The sequence below is a fragment of the Micromesistius poutassou genome (assembly GCF_964030765.1).
Source record: "Micromesistius poutassou genome assembly, chromosome: 3".
NCBI lineage: Eukaryota > Metazoa > Chordata > Actinopteri > Gadiformes > Gadidae > Micromesistius > Micromesistius poutassou.
The window spans coordinates 1,825,852-1,844,552 of NC_140273.1; the positions used below are offsets into that span (position 1 = coordinate 1,825,852).

The window sequence follows — 18,701 nt, forward strand, 5'->3', positions numbered from 1 at the left end:
TTGGTTTTCCGATCGCAACTCCCCCCCCCCCCATCAACAATCCTGCCCGATCGCAACTACGCTACAGCACCCCCCCAATTGGCATCACCCCCCCCCCCGTCAACAATCCCATCCGATTGCACCGGGCCATCACCATGGTGTTACGCCACTGGATGGATAAGTTGATGGATGATGGATAGGGAGATGAATGGATACATAGGCAGATGGATGAATAGGGATCTCCCTATTGTATGTATTGTATGGATATTGTATGGATGTATGAATGGGTAGATAGATGGATGGATGGATAGGGAGATGAATGGATGAGAGGTGGGTGGACGTATGGAGTCAGATGGATGGATAGGGAGATGAATGGATGAGATGAAGAAGGATGTATGGAGATAGATGGACGGATGGGGAGATGGACACACAGACGGATGGACGAGATGAGGGCATAGGTGAATGGATGGATGGATTAATGGGGATAGATAGATGGATGGATGACAAAGTGAACAAAAATGTATTCATCTATTTCGGATATGCCTTACATGCACACAGGCACACACAGACACACACCCACCCACCCCCCACCCCCCCCCACACACACACACACACACAAACACACACACACACACTACTACTACTACTACTACACTACCACAGAGACAGACAGGAAGATCAGAAGCTCATACAGGAAGTAGAGAACTTCCTGCCACAGGACGAGGTCAGTTACTTGTGTTCAAGAATGTTGTGAATGAGAGTCAGGACCACAGAGTCACAGGTAGGGACCCCCCGATAGTCTGTGAGAACCGACTGGTGTCTGGCACACACCGGAGATCAGACCACTGCTGCTACTGCTGACCACCAAATGTCATTTATAAACATGTTTATTGATACGATACGATGTTTTATTTATTATTACAGAATATTAAAAATAGAAAAATTTGAATGAATCGCTCCAAAAAGTTAACGATTGGAACCACGTCAGGGGCTGGAGATCGATGCAAGGCTGATGCATGGATACTGATGTGTACATCCAGCACACGCGTGTGTAATGGATGAACAACCACACGACAGTGTGTGTGTGTCCTCATCGCGAGTTTATGGGGCTTCCCCCGAGCTAGCCCCGCTGTCTTGTTACACTCATGATAAAAAGGAACTCTATGCTATAAGTGATGAATTAACATTCACATGATAACACACACACACACACACACACACTCACACACACACACACACACACACAACTGTGTCCTGGCAAGAAGAAGAAGAAAAGAAAACAGACATCCACACCCATGCATAGCGTTGCCTGAAAACGAACCAGTATTGCAGTTCTGATCACCCAACTCCCGTACTACCAGAACACGTCGGACAGGAGGAGAAAGAGAAAAGTGCAACTCAACCGCTCCTCTGCGGTCGTCTGACTAAAAGCTCACAATTGTTGTTTATTCGTATTACTAAGAGGTTTCACTTTGCAACTATTGACGAAAGTGTTGCTGCGCCTCTTCCAGTCTGGCCCGGGCGGCAATGAGGCCACACCTGTCTCACTCGCCTGGCCCACAGACGGTTGAGCCATTTGAATATTAATACAGCAAATACCGTGCGCACACTCATTCTGTGCCATACCCCGGAACCGCAGAATATGAAAGTGCTTCATTCATGAGCTCCGATTCGAGCGAAACAGAGAGAGAGAGAGAGAGAGAGAGAGAGAGAGAGAGAGAGAGAGAGAGAGAGAGAGAGAGAGAGAGACAGAGAGAGATGGAGACAGAGAGAGAGAGAGAGGGACGGAGAGAGAGAGAGAGAGAGAGACCGAGAGACCGAGAGACCGGGAGATAGAGACCGAGAGACTGAGAGATAGAGACTGAGAGACAGAGAGAGAGAGAGCGAGAGAGAGAGCGAGAGACCGAGACCGAGAGACAGAGAGCGACAGAGAGAGAGAGTGATGGAGAGAGAGAGTGAGTGGGGGATGGGAGAGAAAGAGAGAGATAGTGAGAGCGAGAGACAGACAGAGAAATGGAGAGAGACAGATAGTGAGAGAGACAGAGAGAGAGAGAGAGTGAGTGGGGGATGAGCAAGAAGGAGAGACAGAGAGAGCGACAGAGAGACAGGAAGAGAGAGAGAGACAAAAACAGGAAGAGGGAGAGGAAGCGAGAGAAAGAGTCCAGAGAGGGAGACGGGTGAGATAGGAGAGACAAAGCGATAAGTAAGGGTGACTTTGAAAGTATAGGGGCGAGAGAGTGAGAAAAAATCCCCACTTTGTGATTATAGAGATACCTCCAGCCCCCCACCTCTCTCTTGCTATTTCTCTTTATCTCTCGCTCCCTCCCCCCCTCCCTTTCTCTCTCATGGGAATATGAGGGGAATAAACACAATGTGCAACAAAAAGTCCAGAATGCGATTGTGTTATGCAAATTATACAAAAGGGATGAGATGATGAGATGAGATTCAACCTTATTGTCATTTAGCAGAGCACAGGTACAGAGCCAATGAAAAGCAGTTGACATCCCACCAGAAGTGAAAAAGAAGCATTAAAGCATTAAATAGCTCCCTGCCGATGTCAGATGGCAGAGTCACTCACCAGCTTCCGCAAAAGACCCAAAATTCACCTGTTCAGAGTTCACCTGGACTCTGCATAGCCATCCAGTCCTCCCCGCCCACCATTGTATGTTCGTCCTGGCACTTAATGCACACACTTAATGTACGTTGTATTTATTCATAGTACTTATTTGTGTAGCATCTGCAGTAGCTAGCTATCATTGTTGTATACGGGGAATGGGTTAGCCTTGGCACTTGAAATTTCTATGAACATCTTTAATGTACCGACAGCGATATATTGTTTCACTTCTTATGACATTCCCTGAATGTAAATGTAAATGATACATACCAAAGAGCAGGTTGAGTACAGTATTCTGTGCAGTTATGTAGACAATAGCGATGAGTTCTGCACAACAGTGTATAGTTATATAAAGACCTGAGCTAGCAATGATCAAAGTCACCGGATTCGTTCTTAGTACAGATGCACGTCGATTATCTGGAACCAATAGCCTCTTCAAATAAACCTTATCTGTCTCACGTCCGGTAAGGTCATCCAGAAAGCACCTTCTAGAAGTGATTCACTTCAGAGGAATATTGTGACACATGTGTGATCAGATTATAGCAGTTCTGCATAAACTGTGAGACATGCATTAATTTCACTCACAGTATGAGTTTGAAGATGAAGGCGGTTTGATTAAGTCACGATATTGTAGCTAAGGTGGACACAACCTCTTGTTGACCTGCATACCATCATATCATCTGCAGAGTACAATATGTATTAGTTTATACAATATGTTTTAAGGTTGGTACAATATGTATTACAGTTTGGAAAATATGTGTTACAGTTTATGCAATATGCATTACAGTTCATGCAATATGTATTACAGTTTATACAATATGTTTTAAGGTTGGTACAATATGTATTACAGTTTGGAAAATATGTGTTACAGTTTATGCAATATGCATTACAGTTTATGCAATATGTATTACAGTTTATACAATATGTATTATAGTAATAGGCTTCTTGTAGTTTTATGGCTATAGTGGTGATCTTATCATATGTCACGGAGTGGAGTGCATTCATGGCCTTTTGAATGCTGAATCTGGCCAATTGAATAAGCAAAATCAAATGTATGCTCAATTAAATGTAAAACCAACTAAATGTACAGCATAAACACACGTTTATTCATGATCATTTACTGTTGATTCCAGTTTTTTTATTTGTGTCTTCTATTCACGTCTTGAACCTCCCAACTGAAGATTATTTGGCCTTGACAACGTAATCTGCTTGTACTCGCCCAGTAAAACACTTTGTAACCCTGAGAATACAGGTGCTCTGAACACAGTCTATTACACATTCTCATAGGGTCATCTGTCTGGGCACGCAGTGCTGGAACGAGCGCCCTGCCGACGCCAGGACCGCAGAGTCGCTCACCAGCTTCGACAAGAGACTCAAGACTCACTTGTTCAGGACTCTGCATAGCCTCCCCCCCCCCCCCCCCCCACACCCCACAACCCCGCTTACCCCCCTCACTTATTGTATGTTGTTCGTCCTGGTACTTAATGTACGCACTTATTGCATGCAGTAAGTCCTGGCACTCGATGTACCCACATATATATAGTACAATCGCATTGTGTAATATCTTATCCTAGCTATCTCTGCTGTATACGGGGAATGGGTTAACCTAGTGATTGTTAGTGCTTGGCACTTGGTTCTATGAACGTCCTTACTGTACCCACAGCGATATATTGTTGTTTCTCTTTCTTCTGACAAATGCACTTATTGTAAGTCCCTCTGGATGTGAACGTCTGATAAATGCCCTGAATGTAAATGTCATGGATCAGACTCTGTGCCTCTGCGTTCTCTTCCCACCGCTTCACACGCAGACTGCGGCCGGGCTGCCGGCTGACGTGGACTCCTCTCGACTTATCTCACACTCTCCTCCACTTCCAGGAAGCAATCAGGACAAGAAGTGCCGCATCGGGGCGATTATCAGCAACGTGAGAAACACATCAGAAGGAACCTCTGCCTACACAGTTTCATCCCCGCCGGTCGCACTGCCCACACTGCCAGACAGAATGTTTCCCCCTCTCGCTCGCTCTCTCTCTCTCTCTCTCTCGCTCTGGTGCCTCTCGCTGAGATAGAGACTTCTCATGAACACAGATAAACAGCCTCCCCTGGATTAGCGGGTAATTAGCTCAGCTAACATGACACTAATGTGCGTGGGCCAGGGAGCGTGTGAGGCGGCAAAACACGCGACTGTAAATCGGACGACGTGTCGTTCCTCGCACGGTATCTCTCGACAGGAAATAACATGTTGACGTTTTTCTTTTTCTTTTTTTACTTTATCATCGCAGTTGAAATGCATACGCAACTCTCTGTAATGCTATCTGCTCCTCAGTGGATTGCAGACCTTGATGACATTACGTTGAATCTATATCCACAGCCTCACTGTTCATTCAAATGACCTGCTGGGAAATGGGAGGTGAATCACTAACCCCCGCCTCTCTACCACAGCTTCTCTCTACACATTGGGGGGGGGGGGGGAGGTGGGGGAGTACACAAACACATGACTCACTTACTATACACAGCGCATGCATTCACTCCACAAAGTGACCTCAGCTATATCGCCCACGGCCTGTGAAGTGTTTTTACAACCTCGTTTTCTCTCTTATTTTGAATTGCCAAACGGACAAGGCCGGGAATAGGTCAGAGCAGAGCAGGCCTCATTGTTGCCACACACGGCCTCGCGCCCGGATTAGGGAAACGAGAATGCGCTGCTCTTAGAAATGCTCCACGCCCAGACCTCCTACCTCGACCATCACTTCTGCTATTCTCTCAGAAAGAGGAAGGCAGGAGGAGGATTCCAGGGCGGGGCGTATCACCTCCCTCTTTCCATCCCTCCTCCCTCGTCCCGGAAGACTCCTTCCGTGAGTGCAGCTCACGCTACCCCCGACATCACCTGCTGACCTTTCACCTCAAGGTCACGGTTCTGCACGGTTTGTGGGCTGGACCAAAATTAAATTAAACACAAAAACCTCCCATGAGTGCAGCTCACACTGTGCGGCCCCCACCCCGACATCACCTCATGCTTGTGGACTTGTATTTGGGCCGTACCAAAACAAGGACCGCAGGGGAGGGGGGGGGATAGGGGGGATACGTTTAGGGACAAATTAAATTAAACACAAAAGCACGAATCCCAGAGATCGCCTTTTGTATCTTGACTTGATCGCTCTGTAGTGAAAGAGCCTCGCTTTTCTGTTGAACAAACAAACACAGCAATCCAATTAGTGAACCAAATAAGCAACGGCTGAGATCTAATTCAACCTAATTAAATCCTACACCACCTCATTAAATCCCACTCGCCACTCTCAGTCGACGCGCGTGAAGGAGCCCGCTGCCGCCGCACCACAGTGAGCTCGCTCCAGAGCGGGGAGACGTGGACTCCTCTCCTCTCCTCCCCCCTCTCCTCTCCCTCTCTCCCCTCTCTCTCCTCTCCCCTCTCCTCTCTCTCCTCTCCGCTCCCCCCCCCCATCCTCTTCCCTCTCTCTCCTCTTCCATCGCCTTGCTCCTCTCCTCCCTCTCCTCTCTCCCGTCTCTTCTCTCCCCCTTCTCCTCTCTCTCCTCCCCTCTCCCCTCTCCCGTCTCCCCCTCTCCTCTCCCCCCTCTCCTCTCTCCTCTCCTCTCTTCCCCGCTCCTCTATCCCCTCCCCTCTCTCCTCTCTCTCCTCTCCTCTCTCCCCTCTCCTCTCCTCTCTCCTCTCCTCTCTCCCGTCTCTCTCCTCCTCTCTCCCGTCTCCCCTCTCCTCTCTCCCCTCGTGGAGTGACAGCTCCACATGATCTGCGTCAGCCCAGGGCCCCCCCCCCCCCCCCGCCCCGCCCCCGCCCCCCCTGCCACCCTGGCTTGGCCCCGGCTCTTTCCGTCTCTTTCCTCCACTGCCGTGGCGCTAAAGGTCCCCCATCGCCACGAGGCTGGCTGCCCGGCCCGCCCGCAAGCCACAGCGCAGGACACGGTGATTAAGCACAGCTTCATTAAAGCGATTACACGCACGAGCCCATTGGACCTCTCTCTCTCTCTCTCTCTCTCTCTCTCTCTCTCTCGGCGGTATCTGGGACGATAAAACAAGATGGCGTGTGCTGGGGACTGGGGACGGATGGTTTTGTCCTTTTTGGGTGGTGGTGGAGATTAAGACGAGATAAAAGGCCCATAAATGAGATTGGTGACTGGGATTGGGGATTTCTCCGTGCCGCTAATTCAAGTCAACTCTGTTCTCTCGCAGTCCTCTGTTACTAGTCCTGAGTTATTAGTCCTCTCAGACCTGAGTTACTACATTTACATTTAGGGGTTTTTTTGCAATAAAAAGCAACTTTTTTGAAAGTCGCTTTTATCCAAAGCGAATTACAATAGGTACATTAGTCAGAAGAAAGCAAAACAACAATATATCTCTGTCGGTACAGTAAGGATGTTCATAGAACCAACTAGTGCCAAGCACTAACAATAAATAGGTTAACCCATTCCCCGTACACAACAGAGATAGCTAGGATAAGATGCTACACGATGCTAAGTAACATGCAAGGACGTACAACATACAATAAGGGCGCAAGCCGCACTCACACTAGGCCATCTGTACCGTGCCTGAGTACGTTTGACCCCTAAAGTCTAGCTCGTTCGGCTAGTGTGAGCACGCCATCCGCACTCAAGTACAGTAAAATTCCGTGGCCTCAGTACACTTCGGAGAGGTGTGCTCAGGCCACGGTACAGACGCTAAAGAGCCGACAGGCGCACACGCACGGATACACAACCTATATGTGTAAGAGGCAACCGTACTCAGGCCCAGTTGAGATTACTCTAGTGTGAGCACGGGCCAGTGGCACAGTGGGGGGGGAAGGAAATCGTACTTGAGTACAGTACAGGGCAACTTTGCCTAGTATGAGTGCGCCCAAAGTGCATAAGAGGGGTGGGGGGTGGGGGGGGGGGGGTAAGGAGGGAGGCTAGTTACTAGTTACTACTCCTCAGACTTCATTTGCCGGGTGAATAGAGAGGGGATGTTAGGGGGCAGAGAGGGTGTGTTGGGGGGGGAGAGAGGAGGGGTTGAGGGGGCGGGGGGGGGGGGGGGGGGTAGGCCCTCCCGGGGACAGCCCGCCCCTCCCCTGATGCACTCGGCCCTACCTGACTCACCGACCCTAGAGGCCACTTCCAGGTCACCGACTCCGAGGGGACCTTGCCAAACATGGAGGAAGCACGTTAATGCCGCTTCATTTAACCACGCTGGCCGCTGTTTAGTGAAACACGAGGAAATGGGCTGGAGGTTTATGGAGGGTGTGCAGGGACTGGGGTTGGGGTGAGGGGCGGGGGGGGGGGGGGGGGGAGAGAGGGTAAGGGAGAGAGGGGGGAGGTAGTGGTTAAGGACAAACATGCATCATTACCCTTCCGGCTTTTCAACTGTTTGTGTGTTTATGAAGCTTTAATAAGTGACTCCAAAGTGGAACAGGGATGTGAGGATAACTGCATTGTCTAAGGAAAGAATTGATCCGATTCAATAGTAGATCTACAGTATATTAGCATTCTCAATGCAGGGGTTAGGGCTGTGTACACTGTTTTCAAGCACCAAACACTCTAGAATAGAAAAGTGTATTATATTTACATTCGCATTTTACATTTAGGCCGTTTAGCAGACGCTTTTATCCAGAGCGACTTACTCAATAAGTCCATTCGTCAGAAGAAAGAGAAACAACGATATATCGCTCAGTACAGTAGGGATGTTCATCAGTCTTTCCTCACAATGTTACATCCTCACAATGTTACTTCAAGTGAACGTCACCTCCTGGCCTGTGTGTTCAAAACATATCCCCTAACCCTGTTAACAACTCACCTCTCCCCTCTCTCCTCCCTCTCCTCTCCCATTACCTCTATCCTCTCTCCTCACCCCTTTCTCCTCTCTCTCCCCTCTCTACCTCTCTCCCCCTTACCCCTCTCTCCCTCTCCTCTCCCCTTTCTCCTCTCTCTCCCCTCTCCTCTCTCTACCTCTCTCCTCTCTCCCCCTTACCCCTCTCTCCCTCTCCTCTCCCCTTTCTCCTCTCTCTTCCCTCTCCTCTGTCACCTCTCCCCCCGGCTTTCCCAGCCGTGGGCTAACCGTCACCCAACAGGTTGCAGACTCTTTATTTAGCGGTGCCCGGGGCGGCCTCCTCCCGTTCTGAGGCTGATTGCACCCCCCCCCCCCCCCCCCAGGGCATCGCGGCCGAACCTCCCCGGAGCTCCGCCGCGTCCACGGCCCAGCCTCCGTGTTCAGCCGTGCCTTCCGTCGCCCGTGTGTAGATTAATACCCGGGAACTGTCGGCTCGCATCAACGAAGGATGACGGAATCGGCGCTATGAGCCGCGGACGTCCTCCCGGCGCGCGCGCGCGTGTGTGTGTGTGTGTGTGTGTGAGGAGTGAGCGGCAGCGACGGAGCTCGTGGTGAATTACTGTGGGGTTATTGATTATTCATGTGAAGCCTCCGATGTGTTGGAGCGTGCGTGTTTACACAGGCCCGCACACACTAACTAACGTGAGGAGGCACACACACACACACACACACACACACACACACACACACACACACACACACACACACACACACACACACACACACACACACACACACTTTATTAAGGTAGGTGGATGGGCCCGACTTTGCTTTGTTGTGGTGTTTGTTGCCGTGTTTGAAGACCGGAGACGTAAATAAAAGGGTGAACCGGGTCTAAACAAAGCAAGGCCTGCTCTTAAGTGACACCAGTGACACGCTGGGACAAAGGCCTGGGTCCGCTACAGCACACGCCTGGCTCTCACTGTGTGTTGATTCACGATTACGTAGACTCTACGTAATCGTTAATTAGCCGTGTGATTAGAACTCGACACACAACACAACCCTTCATGGAAGCCTGCATGCCTGGCCACAAAAACATATTTCTGACACAAAAGGTCATCGTTTGCATTAGCGATAGCCTACACTACACTTTTTTTTTTTTTAATGGTTCAAATAAAAATGTATGAAGATAAAATACTTCCCCCTACATGAGTTATGAGTTATGAGTTAAAAATGATTTAAGCAATGCCCTACATGAGTCTCGACCAACGTCTTGTTTGTGTTAGCGGTTGTCACGCTGAATAAATGGGTTATTCCCACTGAAAGAGAGTGTTTGAAGTCTGGCTTCAAACCAAACAAAGGGTATTAAACCTCTATAAACCACCCGTGTGTCACTCTGGTTCCGTTTATTTTTTATTTTTTATTTTTTATGTAGTGTGTTTGCTGTGTATTTTAATCACGTGGCCGCAGCGACCTCAATGGGCTGCTGCCCTGCCGCGGGGCGAAGGGAGTGGGCGGGGCTATGCGGCCACGCCCACCTCCCCGCATCCTCCTGGAAGCGCGCCAACAGGGATTGGCTTCCCGCTCTCACAGGAGGAACAGTAGGGATACAATGCCCAAATAAGGGCCAGCCGATATCAATTCTGATCTCATGACGAAGCAGCGGTTAGGCACTTGGTTATCAACGCGGTTGTAAACGTGAGACACGCACAGATTTGAACTTAAATGTATTTTTAACTTAATGTATAATATATATATATATATGTTATATAAACATCATATAACACTACTACTGTAATTTTCGTGGATGCTACCAATAGATTTCCTGGATACGACGTCATTCGGTCACGTCACGCTAGCGCGTCATCCGGGGGCGGGGCTTACACACCTCTTGCGTATTAATACGCCGAGCGCAGCGCGGATCCATTTGATTAACGCCCGCCCGTGTGGAGACCGGTGACGCACGCAGACACAAACACGCACTAAAAGAGACGCGACTCGGGACCAAAACGAGAGGTTTAGTCACGCCGGACTTCACTTCCGATTCACCAAGAGAGACTAAAGACCAAAAGCAACGACTTGGTACAGTACTGTTATCTGCTATATTGGAGGTTTTAGCAGTAGTTTGATAGCATTGATCTTCACATAGTAGTGCGTCGGGACTGGCCACAACTGAGGGAGGACACCGAAGAGTTTATCCCTAGTTTGACTTTGTCTGTTCTTCTTGAAAAAAAAAAAATATGTCCGCACTAATGGAACAACCCTTTTATGACGACTCGTTTCTCTCTGCTTTCGGCCGTCCAGGAGGCGCTGCTGCCCCGCCAACGGACGCCAAGCTGCCCCGGCAGCAGACCATGACCCTGGACCTCTGCGACCCCTACCACCGCTCCTCCTCCTCCTCCTCCTCGCACCTCCTCAAGCCCCACCACCTGCTGCGCGCCGCCGCGGCGGCGGATGGTGACTTCTACCCGAGCGTGCACGCGGACGTCGGTCCTCTGAAGCTCTGCGCCTCGAACCCCGACCTGGAGCGCCTCGTCCTCCACAACAGCAACGGGACCACCCCCACCATCACCTCCACCGCCACCCCCGGCGGCTTCACCTACGGCCGCAGCATCACCGAGGAGCAGGAGGGCTTCGCGGACGGCTTCGTCAAGGCGCTGGACGACCTGCACAAGATGAACCAGATGGCGCCCCCCCCAAACGTCTCCATCGGCGGCGGGACCCTCGGCACTCACAGCGGGGGGGTCTCCTCCGCCGCCTCGGTGTTCGGCTCCTCGCTCCAGGCCGACCACCACCACCACCACCTCGAATACACCAACCTGAGCAACTGCACGCCCAACGCCGCCAACATGTCCTCCTCGGGGCCCAGCTACCCCTCCACCACCATCAGCTACCTGCCCCACCACCACCAGTACCCCCACCACCACCAGCTGGCCCCCCAGGCCGTGGCGCACGGGTCCTCCCACCACTTCCAGCACTCCCTGCCCGGCGCGGGGCTCCTCCACGCGCAGCGCTACGGCGGGGGGCTGATGAAGGAGGAGCCGCAGACGGTGCCCGACCTGGAGAGCAGCGACTCCGGCTCCCCGGGGCCTATGTCCCCCATCGACATGGAGAACCAGGAGCGCATCAAGGCGGAGCGCAAGAAGCTCAGGAACCGCTTGGCGGCCACCAAGTGCCGGCGGCGGAAGCTGGAACGCATCGCGCGGCTGGAGGACAAGGTGAAGGTGCTGAAGAACGACAACATGGGTCTGTCCACCACCGCGTCCGTGCTGCGGGAGCAGGTGGCGCAGCTCAAGCAGAAAGTCATGACGCACGTCAGTAGCGGCTGTCAGCTCATGATCGCGCCCAAAGTCAAGTCTTATTGAAGACTGAAGGAGGAAGAAACGCACTTTTTTCTGGAGCTGCTGGACCATAAAGGAGGGGGTGGTTGGTCGTGGAGCGACACTGGGAAACACAAGAGAGAAGTTCTGGTGCGTCTTGGAGACGTGGAGGACTATGGACTTTATATGGAGGCTATATACGTGATGAGGGTCGTGTTGCCTTCAGGGACCACGGGAGAGACGCACTTAAAAAGACTGAAACACTTTGGGGCATTTGGAACAAGTTTTGATGATGTTCTTGTCTTTGGCTTTGCCTGTTTACATTTGACCGTGACGCGTTCATGTGGTACTTCTTAACTTATTGGTTTCTCGGGCCGAGCCTGATTGGTTGTGTTTTTTTGTACAGTATATATATTTAAGTAAATAAGATGAATTGAAGAAATGTGTTTGGGCGTTTTTCTGAGGGTGGCCGTCCGATACCCTAATGAACATTTATTGTGCTATGAATTGCCGTTAAGTAGGCCTAGGCCTACATCATAATATTGGCTTTATATTGGTTCAATAATAGTTTAATAACATTGGTTTATTTTGTTATTGATTGCCGTGAAGTATAATTTTGGCTTTATATTGGTTTAAAAGTTTAATATTGGTTTATTTTGCTAAGAATTGCCGTCAAACGTAGCCTACCTCATATTAGCTTTAATAAAAGCAAAATAAACCAATATTAGACTTATTAAACCACTATAAAGCCAATATTATGCTGTACTTTAACGGCAATTAATGGCAAAATAAATATTGAACTATGAATTGCCGTTAAAAGTAAATACTATTGGCATTGTAAAACCCTACCCGGTCGCTGCAGTACACCAGTCGACCGATGGGCGTCTCGTCCTACTGTGAGGCGGTTCGGCGTGGGACGGTTCCTCTTGACGTCAGGACAGGCCCATGTATGGTCAAACCTGCCGGCTGACGTCATACACCAGCAGGTTTCCGGGAACTCCTACCTCCTACAGAGCCGGTCAGACCCTGACACTCACTGCCCTGGTTTCCCCAGAAAGGCCAGTAAATGGTTTATTTCCAACAGGGGACTTTCCCCACACTGGTATTTTTACTTCCCCAAAACATCCCGTGATCATTGCGAGGCCTTCTTATAAAGAAGTCACGGCGTGTTCCCTTTAGATGCAATCTAAGCCTTTTCCCCCACAATTGCTTAACCTAAAGCTAGTTGTATGTAAATCTTTGGTCGCGTCATAACAGGTATGATATGGGAACCATAAATTAGTCATTACGGTCGAAGTTGTTAAACGTCCGTCAGACAAAACTAAAAACGCAACCAACTAAAATAACAAGCGCCAACCATGGTCCGATGGTGCCACCTAGTGACGGCAAAAGGTACAATTTAAAATAACGGAAGGGACAAAATGAACTACCAAGACAGGATAGATTCTTTATTAATGAGCAGACAATACAAATAATACCATCCAGAATACGTTAAGTGTTACCAGTTTCAGTGCTCGAGACTTGGAAAAAACGCCACAGTTAACTATCCGGAAGAGATAGGTTTAACACGGTCAGTAATAATACAAGTTCTGTGGTTTTAAACGACAGAAGGAACTGCTAAGACAGGAATCTACACTTAAGTGCTATGGTTACATCTGAACTCGGATGAGGAACATCACTGCTTGGAGAAGAACTCTTTGCTCTTCTTGATGTCGGGGACGATGGTATCATTACCGGGCTTCCAGCCAGCCGGGCACACTGTAGAGGAGAGAAGGTTACGTTAACGACACACAGGTCTTCAGCAGGGACATTAACGCACAGGGTCAGTCTGCGTTTACCCTAGAGTTGTTTCCGATACCAGTATTGGAATTGGATGCAGCGTCTGGAATCGACTATAATAGTCTATGCTCTGATCCGATAGCACACATGACTCATTTACTACTCAGAGAACGTCACAAACACTACGGTGTTGTGGTGTTATGTTCGCTAACGGTCGGAGGTGTGAAGTCGGAATGAGAAACGCGTCATCTACGACCTACATGCGTTCGAGCTGCCAAGTCGGAAAAACATGGATGCACTTAAAAGAAAACAAATGTATTATTATAATTATAGATTATAAATGTAAATGATCTAGTTCTGAAAAATAAAGATTGTCGACGGTAAGTGAACTGACTATATACATGCCGTCATCGCAAGAGAACAACTTAGATAAGTTCTTCAGTAAGAAGCAGTGCTATTGGTAGTTAACAATGCTGGACGCTGTATCGGTATATACTCTGTGTCGGCCGATATCGGAACATCTGTAGTGGACCCACCTTCTCCGAACTTGTCGGTGTGCTGGAAGGCCTGGACCAGACGGAGGGTCTCGTCCACCGAGCGGCCCACGGGCAAGTCGTTGATGGTGATCTGCCTCAGGATGCCCTTATCGTCGATCACAAACAGACCCCTGTGCGAGGAACGAGGTAAAGACAGGACAGATAACAGACAGATAACGGTCAGTTAACGGCCTCCGTTTGAAGTCCAGACACGTTGCACCGACCAGTTCAGAGCAAAAACGTCCAAGAGCAAAACTAACCAGATTCATTTGAATCTAGTTGGTTAATTAACTGTAAGGACGTGCAGAAGATCATGCTGCATATGTATCGTACAAACACAAATATACACACACACACACAGCTAGAAATGTGTCCACACACAGACACAATTGCAGCGCATAATCCACACTTAACTCGCCTTCATTACACAACACAAACCGGTTCAGTGAATCCATTGTTCGCGTTGCCTTCCATTATAATGTTCAGAGATCAGTAAAGGAAAACAGGGCCGGAGTAATTACTAATTTCATTAACCACACCCCTCTTATAATGGCCATCGTGCCAACTAACTGGCTAACTGGCCCACAGACCGGACCGGACCAAGACAAGCCAGTCCATTCTGGGAGACATTTAAAACGTGTCCAGAACAAGGAGCAGTTGTTTCAGGCTGGCCTGAGAAGAGTGAGGGCTGGATGGTGAGGTTGGGTTGCATTAGCTAACTTCTTTTGATTTTTATTATCCAACCGATTGCATGGCCGTCCGAGTCTTTGCATTATAGTTTTGTCACATCCTGTGAAGCAAGGTCACCCAATCCTGACTTATTGTATGTCGTAACTTAGTTATAATACCTAGATGTGTAGCGTCTTATCCTAGTTATATTTGTTGTATACGGGGAATGGGTTAACCTAGTTTAACATCCTTACTGTACCGACAGCGAAATGTTGTTTCTCTTTCTTCTGAAAGAGTCGCTTTGGATAAAAGCGTCTGCTAATATGCCCTAAATGTGAATGTACTACTGATGACCACATAAGAGCCAGCAGAGGTCCAGCCTTGCCTGTAGGCGATGCCCTGGTCTTCGATCAGGACGCCGTAGTCCCGGGAGATGGAGTGGGTGAGGTCGGCCAGCAGGGGGATGTTCATGGGCCCCAGACCGCCCTGCTTCCTGGGAGTGTTGATCCTACAGGACGGACATACGGACAGGTTAGTCAGGATAACAGGGGCAGGCACAAAGAACAGGACACTTACACCACCGTTCAAAAGTTTGGGGCCACCCAGACAATTTCATGAATTTCATGAGTTTTCAGCCGTGCTAAAACGATGAGCTAAACAATGTACCGTCAGAACACAGGAGTGGAGGTGGCTGGGAATGGGCCTCTCTACACCTATGTAGATGTTACATTACAAATCAGCCATTTCCAGCTAGAATAGTCATTTACCACATTAACAATGTCTAAACTGTATTTCTGATTCATTTAATGTTATCTTCATGGAAAAAAACCCTGCTTTTCTTAAAAAAAAAAAAAGGGCATTTCTAAGTGACTACAAACTTTTGAACGGTAGTGTACATAATTTGTTTGCCAAGCAACTAGAACAGACAAGATATGAATAAAACTGAAATATGAATGTTTTTATCAGTTATTAACACAGCCCAGCCCTTGGCCGGTATCCAGTCTTTGCACAGCCCCACTTGTTTTTCTATGGATGGACTTTTCTCCTTAAGTAAAGTTGGATGAACCCTCACGACCGCTGGCGGCAAAACTGAGCCTTTAGGCTTATCAGTGTTACACAGAGATATATGATAAGCTGAGGGAGAGGGGCTTATCACAACCTCTGGGGCAACAGTTGGCTCACTTGGAAAGCACAGTAAAACATAACAAACATCTACTAACATGGACATTAGTAGATATACTATCCATATATAATATGGATAGTAATTATTAATAATAATTTCATTATACAAGTCAGCGTGAGCTTTCCATTTATCAAAACATTACAGAAGTAGAATTAGCCTTTTCCTGCAGGGGGGCTGAGTTAAAGATGTGTTTTTTTCTGTTATATTGTCTTTTGCTTGTCACTCTTTTCTTTATTCTGCTTTTTGACCATATGAACTTAAATGCGCTTGTATTTTGCATTTGTGATTTTGTAGTTTTTTTGTCTTATTTTATTCGTTCACTTTATTTCTTTACCTTATTGTATTTTAATGTTAGGTGGGCATCCTTTATAAGCCCTCTAGGGTTTCTTTTGTCCCACCCGTGCATTTTTGGCCATTTTTAATCTTGCACAAAGAAATAAAACTATAAAACTATAAACCAGTGCACCGTGCTCACCAGGCCAGGTGGCTGAACTGGGAGTCAGTGGAGGCTCCCAGCACCTCACAGCCGATCTTGCGGAACTCCTCGGCGCGGTCGCTGAAGGCCACGATCTCCGTGGGGCAGACGAAGGTGAAGTCCAGAGGGTAGAAGAACAAGATCACGTACTTCCCTGAACCGACACAGGAGACAAGGAGAGTCAGCACCTATTGTAAACACTTATTGTGTTGTACAAAAAGCGGCACGTGTATGAATGCCCTAAATGTAAACGTAAAAAAAAAAAAGAGTTCACACGCTTCGTCAGTTTGGTTTAAAATTGAAGCGCGCAAACTTATTTTATGGGTTTATTGGATCACTCGACTTGGATGGATCATTCACATGCATTGCGTTTCAAACTTCAAAGTCCAGGATGCTCTTCACCTTTGTAGCTGGACAGGCTGACGTCCGTGAACTCTCCGTTCACCACGGCGGTGGCGGTGAAGGCCGGGGCGGGCTTCCCGATCTGAGCGCTTCCAGCAGACATGGTGATGGTGGTCGTTACCTGGAGGGAACACAACCAGCAACCATCAGTGAGGCTCAGCCAGGCTTCAGGGGCGGCATGTGGCTCAGGAGGTAGAGCTGCTTGTAACCAGAAGGTTGCTAGTTCGATCCCCGGCTCCTCCTATCTGAGTGTCGAGGTGTCCCTGTGTGTGAATGTGTGTATGAATGGGTGACTGTTGATCAATATTGTAAAGCGCTTTGAGTGGCTACTGGTTGAAAACAGCGCTATATAAATGCAGTCTATTTACTCTCACCAGCATGCAACAGCAGGATGGACTTCCAGAAGAAAAAAAAAAAATCACAATATGTCTGTTTTTTGTTTGTCTGTTTATATGTCTGTTTTTAAAGTGTTTGCTGAAGGTCTTGATCCCCACACTGGGTCAGTAACTTTTAAAAAGCTTGCACACTGATTTAACCCGACAGTGAAAGCAGAAGTAGCAGCTGCAGCAGTCTCATGGGTTTCCCCGACACAATAGAGATTATTATTCGTCCAGGAATGATGAGAACCTTGTGACCGACTTAAACACCAGCGTGACTGAACCAGTGCAGACCCTGCCGCTAAACCAGTCCACAACAGGCCGCTAAACCAGTGCAGACCCTGCAGCTAAACCAGTCCACAACAGGCCACTAAACCAGTGCAGACCCTGCAGCTAAACCAGTCCACAACAGGCCACTAAACCAGACCAGACCCTGCAGCTAAACCAGTCCAGAACCTGCCACTAAAACAGTAAAGAACAGACCACTAAACCAGTTCACAACAGGCCACTAAACCAGTCCCTGCAACTAAACATCAATCCACATCACCCACTAAACCAGTCCACATACTCAGGTGTTAGATGCATCAGGTGGTTATTGGGTCTCATAACGTTACTCAGTAATATTAGACACTTTAAAAATAGTGAAGACTAAAAAAAAAAAAAAAGTATAAAGGAAGCCTTGTGGTTTAGGGCAAACTCAGCATGACTCTGCACTAAATCCTCCTTGAGACGCAGAGGGGAGAGGGGGGAGAAAGAGGGAAAGAGGGAAGAGAGGGGGAGAAAGAAGGAAGAGAGAGAGAGAGAGAGAGAAAAAGGGAGAAAATGAGGAGAGAGGGGAGAAAGAAAGAACAGAAAGGAGAGAGGGGAGAGAGAGGAGAGAAAGGAGAGAGGGAGAGAAAGGGGAGAAAAATGGGGGAGAGAGAGAGAGGGGGGGGGGGGTTATATAAAGAAAAGTGGATTGAATCCTGCAGAGACAAAGAGCGGCTCGAGGCCCGCGGGATGCGAACCCGCCACGCTGACCCGCGCGCCTCGCTGCAGCCATAAGGCGCCCTCCTCATGTCTCCTCGTCTCCTTAACATGGCGGACGTCTCCTAGACTAGCAGAAACAACACACACACTTACGTTGAGTCGGGGAGAGAGAACCAAAGTCAGCCGTGAGCACCGGACCACTGAGCAGGAGACCGGTGGACAGAAGGAGGGAGAGGCTGAAGTAGGCGGGACCCGTCAACCCACCCGGAAGTTAAACCAGAGGCGGAGTACAGGGATTTTCTAAGTAAAAGGTCTGTGGCAAGACAGTGCTGCAGAAACAGTGGTTTGTTGATAGTTGTCCTTGGTTCAAAAGTAAAAAATATGTTGTTATTGTTACGTTTCTTAAACGGTGTATTTCATAGGTTTGTACACGGATCGATAAGCATTACACTCTTGACAGACAGACAGACAGACAGACAGACAGAAACACGCTAGAACAGACAGAATAATGAATTAGGAGGGGGAAGTGCAAAACAGGAAATGTAGACTGCTGCTAATTTAGTAACAACACAAACACGCATGAACAAACATGCATCGAGTGGATAAGTTGTCCTTGGTAAAAGTGCAAAAG

General features: G+C 48.5%; 2 protein-coding genes and 1 pseudogene across 3 annotated transcripts in view; 2 read left to right on the forward strand and 1 right to left on the reverse strand.

Annotated features, from left to right (window-relative positions):
* The window catches only part of best2 (bestrophin 2), a gene marked incomplete at both ends in the record, with an annotated part of 19,055 nt that extends 13,123 nt beyond the window's left edge, over window positions 1-5,932 (forward strand). The window contains 2 exons of the mRNA XM_084465347.1: window positions 4,402-4,515; window positions 5,891-5,932. Coding sequence (XP_084321473.1) covers window positions 4,402-4,515; window positions 5,891-5,932 — 156 coding nt within the window. The remainder of the gene's footprint in view (window positions 1-4,401; window positions 4,516-5,890) is intronic.
* A 4,374-nt stretch (window positions 5,933-10,306) lies between these two features.
* Window positions 10,307-12,112, forward strand: LOC311340959 (transcription factor JunB pseudogene; annotated as a pseudogene). The gene has a single exon. The product of its transcript is annotated as a transcription factor JunB pseudogene (transcript).
* A 995-nt stretch (window positions 12,113-13,107) lies between these two features.
* On the reverse strand, window positions 13,108-18,360 carry prdx2 (peroxiredoxin 2). Its single transcript, XM_084465878.1, has 6 exons — window positions 18,224-18,360; window positions 16,725-16,845; window positions 16,323-16,476; window positions 15,050-15,172; window positions 13,996-14,126; window positions 13,108-13,438 (listed from the first exon to the last, which is right to left on the reverse strand). Exons 2-6 carry the CDS (start codon window positions 16,825-16,827, stop codon window positions 13,356-13,358), a joined length of 594 nt encoding a protein of 197 aa, XP_084322004.1. The 5' UTR covers window positions 16,828-16,845; window positions 18,224-18,360; the 3' UTR covers window positions 13,108-13,355.
* Window positions 18,361-18,701: the final 341 nt, after the last annotated feature.